At 33.5% G+C, this 14,113-nt stretch overlaps 1 protein-coding gene across 2 annotated transcripts in view; it reads right to left on the minus strand.

Moving 5' to 3' along the window:
• RFX3 (regulatory factor X, 3 (influences HLA class II expression)) overlaps positions 1-14,113 on the minus strand; it is a 358,295-nt gene that overhangs the window by 50,995 nt on the left and 293,187 nt on the right. The window contains exons 8-11 of one of the 2 annotated variants that reach the window (XM_012652878.1): positions 9,125-9,246; positions 7,277-7,389; positions 3,567-3,682; positions 2,930-3,084 (exon numbers count right to left, since the gene is read on the minus strand). In XM_012652878.1, the coding sequence (XP_012508332.1) occupies positions 2,930-3,084; positions 3,567-3,682; positions 7,277-7,389; positions 9,125-9,246 (506 nt within the window). Of the gene's footprint in view, positions 1-2,929; positions 3,085-3,491; positions 3,683-7,276; positions 7,390-9,124; positions 9,247-14,113 lie in introns of those variants that run through there. The other variant, XM_012652879.1, reaches the window with a different exon arrangement.

Genomic DNA, 14,113 nt, shown 5'->3' on the forward strand with positions numbered 1-14,113 from the left:
AGTTTTAGCCAAGGCTCCCAAGAATATTAACGTTATCATGGGATTAAATTCCTTGGTTTTTCTTTCTGTGCTCAAATGAGTCTGACATGCTTCTCTATTACTTTTGTTAAAAGCAGGTTGTAGAAATAATTTAGTTTATTCAAAGTATTTGCAAAAGATATAAATTTTACTATTCCAATAATAAAATCATCCAAAGTTTTTTTTAAAGATTTGTTTAACTGGTCAAAATTGGACAGAAGAGATTGGAAAGGACTAAATTTTGGTTAGGAAAAAGACTCAAGAAAGTGTGGACTCAACCATGAGAATCATCTACTGGAAACACTGAATAGGAAATTTCTTGAGAACTAATATTTTGAAATCTCTAAAGCTTCCCACTTTATCCAAAAAAGGAAAAAGGAAAGAAAAATATTTTTCTGTTGTATTATGTACTAGAACCATGGAGGACAGGCATGAATGGAAATGAAAAAGAGTGAAAAAAATTAACAATACTTTTTGAAACAGTAAAATTTTGTTCAAGATTCAATTTGGCAATCTGTATTTTCCATTTTTCCTACAATTAATATATAATAATTATTTAATCTGAAAAAACCCAAGAACCTATAAATGTTATTTTAAAAAAATTTATTATGGGCCTTGTTTTATCTTGATGCAAGGGAGATTATAAAATGAAAAGATATATTTTGTATATTAAATAATTGTGAGAGTTTTACTTTTTTGCACTAAATGACAATCTGGGCCACCTTTAATTATACTCATAATTGTACATTCAAGTGTTAACCGTTGAGTTCTTATACAATACTCTACAATTAATGTTTTTTGCATTTTCAGATAAATGTATTTTAGAATATAGTAGCTTCAAGCTGACTTTAAATTAGTGTGATATGCAGACTTTTTTTTTAAGCTAAAAAAAGAAATCCCATCTGGACAGAAAATGGTAGAGTGAAGTACTAGTAGCAAGGAAAATACAATTTTTAAAAATAAAATTAAGTTTGCTCTCTCTATAGGGATTCATGTAAGTACAAAATTGTGCAGATTGACTCTGACAACTTTCAAAGGCTCATGAATGAATAGTTTGGAATTTAAAATCTATTCCAAAGCTGACTTGTCTCAACCTGCTCAAGATTAATATTAAAATGCATACAACCAGAAGATAGCTATCTAAATTGTATTTTAAGCTTTATTTTGTTAAGTCTCATTGTAGAATGGGAATTAAATTTCCAAATTTCCTTGGTAGTGTAATACATTAATGTACCTTGTAATTTAAGAGAAACTATAAAACTATTCTGCTGAATGTAGAGACAAACTACTTGACAGAATATGCTGGTTTCAAATCAAAATTTGCAAAAGACAAAGGTCAAGTATATTGTGTACTTAAAATTATGTGGCTTAAAGTCAACTAAAATTCATACAAGATTTAAATTAGGGAATTGTTAAGTTCACAGGTTAAATTCTTATGATGCTGATATAGAAGCAAAAGATGTTAGAATTATTTAATGAATATTGATGTTGTTAATATGTCTCAAAAAAGAAAGCGCCCACTGACATCCCTTCTTAAATCTCATCTGAGAACTTGTATGTTGGTGGCAAGATGTCATGGGCTAATGAGCTTCCCTATGCAACTTCTTTTAAACATCTCTAGAGATTATCATTCAGAGCACAGGGAGCAAGAAAAAAACAAGGAAAACCAGATTCCAGAACATAAATCCATAGAGAATCTACATAACGAAATTTTCCATGACGACATCACTTTTAATCAATCTTTAGTCAGGAAACTGGGTACAGATATAGCGGAACACATTATCAATTTATAAAATTGTGAGACAATTTCAGCTAGATTTTTAAAACTTACTCCTATATAAATTTATGTGTGTTCATTGATGTTACATGTAAATACATTTAAGCATCTATTTTAAGGTGGTAAGGAATATATTAAAGAACTCATACCTTCCACTGTTGTCTATTGTATTTAGAAAAAAAGAAAGTATAAACATACAAATGTTAATATTGTCACCTTTTCTTCTAAAAAATTTCCATTTTTATATTTTCTAGAGTAATTTAACACAAATCATTTGTGAACAGTGTACTTGAAGTACGTGATTGCCAATTTCACAAGCTGCATGATTGCTTTTACTTTATTAATGTCCGTGTAGAGTAGAAACTGCTCTGTTTCTTTAAAAGTTAAGGTCACTAGTATGTGCTCATATAGATGTAGCATAAAATAGTTTCAGCTGCCCCTAACAGTATCTGTAATAGCATTTATATTGACACTTGCAGATAATAGCTTTGTTTGCTACAAAGTAGTTTAAAAAGCATCATCACTTAAAAAGGTAATTTAACCCTATCTATGTAATTCTCGATTTCTTCATAGTGGGATTACAATGCTCATGTAGTTACCCAGATTTTTCTCTCAAAATGCCAGTTAACCATTACTGTTAATGGAAACTGCATTTGTAGTTCTTAACATGATGTAGGTGACAAAGTAAGTGCTTTTATAAAGGAATTCAACTTCACTGGAAATCAAGATAAATTCATTTCAAATCAAAAGCAGCCACAAAAGAGGTTGGCCTACCAATTACAGATTTCAGTAATTTTGGGGTTTATGAAGGGGACTGTGTCCTTGGGTAGAATAATTTTTATATGGCTGACTGGCCTGGGAGTGTTCTCGCAATTAGTTTATTAGGGCTGTCACATCTACAGGTTGGCTTTTTATATCAAAAAGAAAATGAGAGATTGGAAAACAAATCATTTTTCCCCTATTATTACAGTTCTGTTCTAAGCTGCTTTCATGCCATAGCCCGTGTTGCGTGCTTTCTGTTTGGCAAATCTAAATGAAATTAGAATAATTCTAGACTGCAATGTCACTTCCCAAAACTTCCTGGGTGGAATGTATGAGAACAAAAGCATCCGTACTTGTCTGCATTTAACTTACTAGGAATAGGTCTAAGGACGTCGGGGATGAGAATCTCCACCAAAGCCTGGTACATCCCATGGTCACAGTTACACATCCATTTCAGGATAGACTCATGTTTGCACAGAGTTATCAGCTTTGCTTTCGGAAGTCGACTTTCTATTTCACTCAGATTGCTGGTGTGAATAAATGTAGCAAATGAATAGATGGCAAATGAGGATAAAAAAGAAAATGGACTTTAAAAATAGTTTAAATTTACCAAATATTACTGAGGTTAGAAACTATACCACCATTGCATTGGTGCCATATGGCTGGATATATATATAGTAGATAGACAGATAGTTATATAAAACACTCCCCCAGAGCTTCCTATGCACATTAATATTTTCTGATGGTATGAAAGGCAGATACGATAGTAATTCCATGAGGATGAAATAACTCTACCACAGTCCCCCAAATCAATAAAAATGGGAGCTATATAAACACACTGAAACTTCAAGAGAGCAGTTTGTGGTTTATTTCTAGGATGGCCAAAGCATCAATCTAGTTACTTAATGTTATCAGGTAAGGTTCACAACTGGTATACATATCTCTAATTTATTAACTGTGACATCTACTCAGCCATGAGAAAGAATTGGAAAAGCATATGGATTCTGACCTTGATTCAGTAATGGTAGTGCCATCAGTTGGAGTAGAGGGAGAATAGCGCCAGAATGTTTGCCACAATTTTTCTATCAGGCTAAATTGAAGATTCACCACAACATCCAGTATTGCCTAAAAAACAAAATGGTATCAGCATTACCTCACAATATTACTTATGGGGATATGTTAGGAGAACCTAATATGATTAGATTTTATATGGTAAAGATCTCTCTTGGGCCCATAAGTTGACTTGGTGAAACTGAACTACATTTTATCAATGGAAGTGGAAGAATCAAAAATCAAAGAAATTAGCTAGGAAACAAAATAGAAAAAAAACAAAAAACCCCTTGAAAGATTAAGCAAGATAACACATTCCTCTCATAATGGCCTCACATCCCATCTTTAATTTTACCTCTCCTTTCTCCTCCATTTTCATTCTTGCTTTCCTTCTTCTCCATCTTTTTCTTACTTTTCTTTCATTCCTTTACCTACTGCTGCCTTCTGCCTACATACTTGTTGCCATTCTACCTATTCTCAGACCCTGAAGGGTACAGAACACAGATTCAATTTACATTAGTCCTCTCTGGGCTAGGTAAGGTTATTGGCAATCAAAGAGGAGAGAACTGAAGGGTGTGGAGGTGCTTATGTGTGACAGATGGAGTTAGGGCTCAATAAGCTCTGTCTAAGGCTGCTGACCACGGGCTCCAGGGTGTTCCCAGCCAGGCAGAGGCTGCAGCGGAAACTATGGAGTCAGTAGGCCTTGAGAGGATAGTGCCTCTCTGGGCATAGCAAGCAATGCCTTTCATTCAACATTAGAGAATCCAATCCCATCTCTTCACACTCCCTTTAGAGGACAGCTTTAAGACTGATCCCCTTCTCTAATATTGGGGCTTCACTTCCTCTCTCTTCTTAATTTTATCTCTAGAACCATTTATGGGCTGCATCAAAGGCATTTTTTTCTACAATGCTAAAATCTACCACTTTCCCTATTAATTTTTGATGATCATATTTAATTTCACCCCGCCATTCTAATTAGTTTGTCAATTAGCCTTCAGATAAAAGCAGGCATAAAACCAAAGAATAACTTGTTTGTGCAAAGAACACATCATTCTGTGATTATTTTGAGTGCTGAAAAGACAGAAGTAGTCAGCATAATGTGTTTGATGTTATTAGCATTGAGGACCAGGACAGGTAAAATGTAAAACAGCCCCATGAAGATCTATAAAATTGGTGGAAGGTAAGATAAAACAGGGGGCAATCTAGAGAGTCTGAGTATTTTAGGCAAAAAGAGCAAACCGTAACTTCATAATTCAGAGTTCGTGCCACCTGTGTAGATCTGGCCTTATGTGTGATATAGAGAATAACTGATGTTAAAAACACCATTTTAACATCAGCAACTTGCATAAAAAATATACTTGTTCTGTATGTAACAAAATGATATTAATACTTACAAAATGTCTTTGATAAACAAATTGTGAGAATTCCAAATAATAGGCAAAATAGGTATATTAATCTCTTTAAAAATATAAACTGTAGGAAATGTGAAATAAAATAGGGAAAGTAAAGGATTTCAATGTATCTTAAATTTAGTATCTCTTCAAATTAAATAATCTCAAATAACTCTTTTGAAAAGGACATTCACATCAGCCTCATTGAGGCAGTTTACAAATGAATAAAACATTTTATCATTTGTCCACCTACTTTCAAATATGTTCAGACTAAAATATATAGGAAAGTATAAATTAAAATAACCCATATTTTCCTGGCTTAGGGCAAATGACTATTTACAGGACTGGATATGAGATTCAGACAGTTATATTTCAAAAGTTTGGAAGTCTGACAGACAGAAATTATTAGAATTTTTCGTTTTTATATATGCTCCTCTGCCCCATGAGAGAGATATAGCATGAACACTGGTAACTCTGAAATAAATGGAGATCATTCCATGGACTGTCATTTCCCACACAGATTAATTACTATACATGTCCCTCTCTCTTCATACAAAATATATTTATTCCTCAAAATTGGCATATTAATGAAAATTTTATAATCCAAAGACGATTTTAATCTTATTGGGGGAGCTTATCACTTAAAATAATCTTATGGTACATGCTTTAGCAATGCAAATAATCATGCTCCAACTCACATTTTGAATAAATATGAGAAACTTAGAAAAAAATCTAGATTTTATTTGTATAGGTTGGTTTGCTTAAAGCAAGTTTCACTTGACCATAGAGAAATGCGAAATTGTTTAGAGAATCTTTATACAAATATTTATTGAATAAGATGATAGATGTAGAAAGAAAAAAAATTTATACTATATACATAAGAATAATATAGGAATTATCTAATATTGAGAAAAGTACAATAGTCTAAGGGAAACCAATATTAAGTGGCTTTCATCATTCCAAGAAATGCTGGGAACTGGTAGGGCATGTTGAAGAACACTTCTAGCACATGCTATGTTAATAAGGAGAGAACTTGCCCTTGGTTGTTAGTAATCTAGTACCCTTGATAAGTACTCACATTTGCTCAAGCAATTCTTATTTCTGGAGTGGGGAAAAAAAAAATCTGTGAATGCTATGAACTGAGACTTCTTACTGCATACTGCACTGTCAGCAGTCAGCAGTACTGCCCAGGAAATCCGAAGGATTATCTTTTACTTCTAAGCGAATCACAAATACCCCTGGAATAAAGCTACTTAAATTCTAAATAGAATTCTCTGTCAAAAGGAGAAGCACTTAAGAAAACTCATATTGTAATCTCTTATCCCTTTTCTACCAGGTGAGTTGCAGGTACATCAATATGTTGGCATGGAGAGAGTTCACCTCCTAGACAATGAAGCCAATTTGGATGTGGGATACTCACAGAGTAGGAGTGGGGACAGAAAACACCAAGAGGAACCTTAATTAACCAAAAGAATGAAACAAAACAAATGAAACTAGATCCTCAATGATTTCTGGAAGGAACACCTAAAATGCTTTATTAAACATTTCCAGAAATTATTTTCAATAGAAATTCACATTTATACGGTATAAAATTCAAAAGGTAAAAAGAGTCTATTGAAAAATTAAGTCTCTTTCCCTTGACTCCTACTAACCCAGTTTCCTTCACAAAGACAACCACAGTTGACATTTTTGTGTTCTTCTTTCTAGAGAGAGGTGTAGACATGTTCATTTTCACTCAGATGATAATACGTTATATACTTTTTTTTCGCATTGTGCCTTTTCTTTTAACATTAAGTACTGGCTTGATCCATTTTAGTACATTTAGAGTTACCTATTTTTTAAATAGCTGTATAGTATTCCACTTGAAAGACTGTACCATATTTTACTTAACCAGTTCCCTATAAGATATTAAAATTATAACCAATAGTTTGCATTAAAATGAATAATGCAACAAATTCCCTTGTACACTTGTCTCATCACCCATATATAAGTATTTTTGTAGGATAAATACCTAGAAGTGGAATTGCTGCATCAAAGGATTCATATTAGGATAGGCTTAAGAAATGGAGAATAAAATTTATTCTCACTTTCCTGCATTCCTCATCTCTCCACTCTGAGACAAGAAAGAAGAAAAATGAATTCATTAGTGCTAAAAGAAATGCTCAAAAGAATTAGTGCTAACTTCATCTGTCCTCTAGGAATAAACTTGATTATTTTGTTTTAGCAAGTTGTCTGGAAAAACTTAGGGAGTGTTCATACTATGTTTGAAAAGACTTACCTCACAGTGCTCTCGATAAAGACTCTGCAGTGACTTGATATCCTCAAAGGTAGTACCATCTGGCAGAGAAGAGATTTCAACTTCTCCAAATTCTGGAAGTGCTCGCGATGCATCTGTTACCATGACAACACAACAGAAAAAAGCTATTGTGGATGGTGCCAATTACAGATTAATGAGGGAAAATTTAAGAAGACTAAAAAGAAAAAAATTTTTAAAGGTTAGAGGTCCAAAGAGCAAAGATTTTTCATATCGATATTTTACAAGCAGAACTTAGTAGCATCATCAGCACAAAATATAAAAAAACAGGGAACACTCCTAAGAATTTTGCAGAAACTAAATTTTCACAATGAATATACTGGAAATAACATATTACATATTACGATGTCTCTCAACAGAGGGCCCCTATTAAAAGAAAAATATCTCGAGCTTGCTGCTATCAATTTTGGTTATTTTGTTTATGCTACTTAAATACATAAACAATGAATCTAGCTTTAAACTCATTATTTTCATACCTTTTATATAATCATAAACCAAAAGAGCTATAAAATAAATACAATGAAAATTACAAAAATAACATTAAACTTAACAACATTAATTTGACATGATAGATGATGCTCTTGTCCTATAACTAAATTATCTCTCACAACAAGAATACAGTATTGACTGCTACAGCACAGGATCTTCTGAGTTTGACAGGCCTATACCAACCTGTGCTTTGTGCTGGCTGCTTCTCCCATTACTCTTCTATATTCAAATGACTGTGAAACTTTCTTTCACACAGAGTATAGGGACATCATTTAGCCTTCCTTTGGGATGAAGGTGTAATTTACATAGTAAGTGTCTCTCTGTTCTTTTCTCATTAGCTCTGGACAATTAATGTAATTCACTTTGGTACCTGTCTTCTTATAAATTCAAACACAAATGTGGAAATTGAAATTGTAGAGTAGTATTTAGTTTTAGTTCTCTAGGTAATTCAGAATATGCTTATTTTTTAAGATTACAATTTAAATAAAAACACAAAATAAAATCTTCATTGAATGCTCAAGGATCCACAAGAATATACCTGAGGACTTTAGTTTGGGAAATGCTGCCATGATGTTTTCAATTGCAGTAGCTATTCGAACCTGAGAGTCTATTTTAGATGTTTTTGTCAGAAAGTGCACATAGACACATATACACACACATACAGACACATACACACACTCACTCTCTGATAGCATCTACTTATCTTGCTGTGGTTGTATGGAAACTATGCATGTTCATCTCTAGAAGAGATGTCAATTAAATTAAAGTGCCATTTTTGATCCTTTGGCTATGGCAGGAATACGCAAAGTGTTCCACTTCCTAACTCTTTCAATAACAAGAAACATGTACACCATCTACAAATTACAAAAACAGAAAGTACTGTGATTGATTTAAAAGAATGTTACTTTTTAAATGTTTATAATATTTTTTTCTAATCTGCGACTATATGCATATGTAACTTTATACAAAGGAAATGAGAATTCTTTTTGGCATCTGAAGTACTACTGAAAGTAAACACAACACAATTTTGATCACAAAAGCCAATTAATACAAATTATGGAAAACAATTTCATAGCAATGAGCCTTTAATTCATATGCATTTAAAAGTCCTTTACAGAGATTTTAAAAAATAAGCTATAGTGAACATGAAAAGTAGACATGAACTAGGACTATTATATATATGATGCACATAGTTTCATCAGCACCAAAAAATCTTTCTATGTAATTAACATCTGTAATAGACATTGCACTTGGAGAAAAGACTACTATTGTTCTCTTTACAAAATCCTAACAGCAACTAATATGCATTACACCTTAACATACCTAAAAACTGTTGATGATGTTGGCTTTGGGCAATTACAGTTTGCTCAACAGATGTGCCTGTCTGTTGACCACTTCCTGTGAAACCATCTGCAACCCCATCCACTTTCTGCATAGGCTTGTACCTAAAAATATTAGATGGGAAAAAACAAATAAACCAAATTATTCCTTGCTTTTTTGTACTACCCCAAATTCCCAAGGCATTTAATTTTATTCTATCTTCTTTAATGTCTCATGATAGTTGTAAAAATTTTTTCCTTGATAGCCTCATAAAGTTAGATGCAGAAATTTTTTCAACTGAGAAAAGAAAAGAGTGGGGAGGGGTGGGTGAAGGGGATGCATTTTTGAAAATCCAGAAATTTACCTAAGTATGAAAGAATTATGAAGTATTTCTTTGGACAGCAGCAGCAAAGATGTCCACAGTTACAGTTTTAGCACACAATACACAATAACTTTTAATGGCCAATGGACCAGGGTAGGAACATTTTAAATACACTGGAACTTCAATCTGAACTATGATCTAGGAGCTCAGGCCTGAAAAAGGTTGATGAATGGTTTTCAATTAATTAATATTGCTAAAATATGATCAGCCTACAAATCCTAACATACTGTTTTTCATATCTCCTAGAACCTCCCATGCATCTCAATATAGTTATCTCCCTTGACACTTCTTCACATCTGCAAATACAAAGACCACAAGCATCATGTTGCTGCAAAATACATGCAAAAACCCATCTACAAACCTCATTTACCAAATCAAAAGAAAAAGTAAGTCAGCTACAATTATGTATTTATCTTTAGGTCCTAGTCATACAAACTTATGTACTTTCCATACGGCTTAAGATAGAAAAAATGTGCTTCAGCAGCATGGGCAAGAAAGAAAACGTCTTGGGAGAGAAATAGCGCATATGAAAAAAATCCTGGCCAAGTCTCCTAGGACAAGCAAACACAAAATAAGTAAGCAGTAGCTAAAATTTCTTTTTTCTCTGATTGCATTTACTTTTCTTTATTTTAGAAATTTTGAAATAACAGAAAAGCATAAGAAAAAATTAAAATCTATAATAAACTCACTACCTAGAGATAACATCGTTCACATCATGATGTCTGTCCTGTTTTTTTTCTATTTCTAATTATATTTATAAACAAAAGAATCTAATATTCTCACCATCCAGACACTTGACTCTTATACTAATACATAACTCAACTGCATCATTAATATAAAGTTACTATGAATTACAATGCCTCTAACAAGTGAGCAGGACATACTCAAAGATGCTTGCACTCTGACAACAGGTATGAAATGAAAGGACCTGGGGAAATGTACACACTAATGCTCAGGTTGCCTTAGGAAATTATTCAATCTGGGATGTTATTCAATCTTGGATGCTATTTATTCAGATAAATAAAACTTCCAAGAAAATTGCCAAATCTCTCATGATGACATTTACATTTATTTCTCATGTGACAGCATCTTACAGACAACGATGGAAAGCAAAAACAAAATAAGAGGATGAAGAAGGTAAAAAGGGTACAACACCCTCTATCTTTATGATTATAATTTTAGTGATGACCCTCTCTATCACCAAAATATTGATTACTGTTTTCTAGTGATAATAGAAGAACTCAAATCTAATCTTTTATTTAATGGAAATCTTTATGGGAAGTAGTTTTCGATTGGGGCCATACCAAGAGATAATAGAAGAGTTAGTATTGTGATGTGCTAGAAGTGCCATTTATTAAAAATTGAATGTTTTTCTGATTTTCTTCCTCCTTAAAGAATTATCTCAGAGAAGCAAAGAAACTTCATGAGGGAAATACTTTGTGTACTTGTGTGCAGGAGCAATTGCTAACCATTCTGTTCTAACAGACTCGAACGATTTTATCCTTATTTCATTCAGGGACATTTCTTGTCCTCATCGATTAATTCCAAGTTTCATTTGATTTTAGCTTCCCTTTTTTAGCTATGAAATTATGTATCACTAATAAAATAGTCTAAAATTGTTTAACCATGTTTCTTCATTTAAGTTAATGAAGTTTGGGATTCATGGAGTTTAAACAAAAGTGGTTAAAGGAACTTGAATTATTTATCCTAGAGAAGGAAAAGATGGAAATATTTCCTACAGACTTCAATTATATTAAGTTCTAATACAGGATTTTAAAGTTACTATGAGACTTTTCCCAGCTATGCTCTATCAGATTTCCTTTGTCCTACACAGCATTTAGTAAACTACGGATACTTAACAGGTACAAATATCAAGGGAAAGTAGAATTTAATCAAAAAAGAAAATAACATATATTCCTTTTAGAGTATAAGTTTTCAGAGGACACATGCTATATCACAATCTATCTGTTGATAGTGCTTAAGAAGCCTGTAGCCTACAAGCAAATTTATCTGCTTCCTTAGGAAGATGGAGACAGCTGTTAGTATTGTAAACACTGGAAGTTTCTAAGGGAAGGAGATAATTATATTTTAAATGAGCAATCAAAATCATGATGTGTTACAACTAATGTATGATTATGTTTAATAATAATGATATTTAGAAGCATTAATTAAAGATACACTATATTATGTGGGAGATGGAAAATGCATCTAGATCAAATTTTCGGGGGAAAAAAGGAGATAAGTTGATAGATTCTGGAGAAACTGTGTAGATCGGTACTTAAGAAAAGGTCTTACATAGTAGAAATAAATAAAAAAAATCAGAGAAAATATAGTCAGAACTGGGAAATGAATCTTTCCATTCTAACCACAAGAGGAAGAGTAGCAAGGTGAATGGTGGACTGAAACATGGACGATAATTGAGCAAAGGGACACTATGTGTATCCATTCCTGGTCGTCCTGGCCACAGGACCTCTGTAAGCCAGAACCTTATGTTGTGCCTCCTGGGAAAAGATCTAGGGACAAAGTCTGGAAGCAGTATGTGCCATAAAGAATGACATCAGGAAGGGCAGGAATATGGTTCATGTACAAGAGGGTTAGTGTGAGCCTGTAAGTGTAAGAGAGCTTCCAAGGTAGTGCTAACTTTTGCTTTTCCTGCTTTGAATAATGAATCATGTATTGGTATATCCACAGTGTACTGCCTGGCATTGGATTGGTACTTAGAAAAAAAACCTCAGAAATCAGAAATACTGGGCTGAGAAAAGATAGCTGTACATTCTCCTGATACTCTATCTAAGGAAAACAACCTACCTCTACCATCACCTCAGAGGTTTGAGCCTTCCCAGAGAAGGAAGTTTAAAAAAAAGTCAAGAATAATTACATTAAAAATAGGCTAAACAAATACCTGTGGCAACTAATTCTTGTTAGAAGAAATGGTTGTAGATGATATATCATTGTTTTTGTTTTTTTATTTCAATAGATTTATGGGATACAAGTGGATACATGGATACACTACATAGTGGTGAAGTCTGGGCTTTCAGTGTACCCATCACCTGAATAGTGTACATTTTACCCACTGGTAATTTTTCATCACCACCCCCCTACTCTTCCCCCTTTTGAGTCCCCAGTGTCTATTACTCTACTCTGCATGGTTTTAAAACCTAATTGAATATCAAGCCAAAAAATTCAAATACCTAGCCTTACTCTAGATCTACCTTCTAAAATCTCTGAGAACAGGGTTTAGGAACTGGTTCTTTTAACAAGCTTCTGAGATGTTTAAGTAGCTTGGACAGCCCTTGTCCACAGTAGCCTCTTGGCCCAATTATAGATACCTTCAGCCCAATGTTGTAGAAATATACCAATTAATATTGAAGCCATTTTTAATAAAATAAACCATCAGTTTTCAATTTTTTCCTAGTAAACTACACTTGGGATATATAATAAATATCTTTGAATTAATGTTCAAAGGAACATATTTCATTTTATCATACCATTGTCTGATCTTTATATATATCAAATCAATTCAACAATATTTATTGAGCACTTACTATAGGTAGGGCACTGTGGGTACAAAGTTTTAAAAGGGCTGGGTATAAATATAATTTTCCTTATATTTTTTATGTTCTATTGAATTAAATGATAATTCTACATTATCTTAACTCTGGTTGAATTTCAACTGACCTTTAAGCATTAAAACATAACTTTTAGATTTTCTGCCTCTCTATATTTTTTCATAAAATAATCACTGTAAACTTATCAAATTTATTACATTTGGAGAATGATAACAAAACAAGCCCGTTCTGTTGAATGCTTTAAAAAAACAAACTGTTTAATATTTAAGTGTATTCCCATCCCTTTACCCCCATTTACTTTACAAATTCATTATTTTTAGATTAGGTTTTCCCATAGTAGACTCTTAGTACTCCTGTGTGGTATGTGCTCTGAAAAAGACCTGTACAACATCAAATGAAAAAACAGCTCTTGGTTTAAAAATTAGTAAGAAGCAAATGATAATTTTAACAGCTTGCATCTCCATGGGCAATCAGAGCTAAAGTTGTTAATGATTAAGAAATGAAAGAAACTCTAATGCTTTAATAGCCGACTGTACGCATGAAACCTGTCACTAACACAAAAAACTTAGAAGATTATTAGGAATCTTCCCCCATGGGGTTAGTCATAGCTGTTATTTAGGACTTGGACAGTTGTAACTCTACTGTAAAAGTAATATTCTGTCAATAATTCACATACACAGATACTGAAGCAGTCTAATGGAAGGTAAAGAATGGTATGTATTGGGCTGGGAGTGGTGGCTCACGCCTGTAATCCTAGCGCTCTGGGAGGCCGAGGTGGGCGAATTGTTTGAGCTCAGGAGTTCAAAACCAGCCTGAGCAAGAGCGAGACCCCCATCTCTACTAAAAATAGAAAGAAATTATCTGGACAACTGAAAATATATAGAAAAAATTAGCTGGGCGTGGTGGCGCATGTCTGTAGTCCCAGCTACTCAGGAGGCTGAGGCAGAAGGATGGCTTGAGCCCAGGAGTTTGAGGTTGCTGTGAGCTAGGCTGACGCCACAGCACTCACTCTAGCCCGGGCAACAGAGTGAGACTCTGTCT

Source organism: Propithecus coquereli, unplaced genomic scaffold (genome assembly GCF_000956105.1).
Source record: "Propithecus coquereli isolate 6110/MARCELLA unplaced genomic scaffold, Pcoq_1.0 Scaffold403, whole genome shotgun sequence".
Lineage (NCBI taxonomy): Eukaryota > Metazoa > Chordata > Mammalia > Primates > Indriidae > Propithecus > Propithecus coquereli.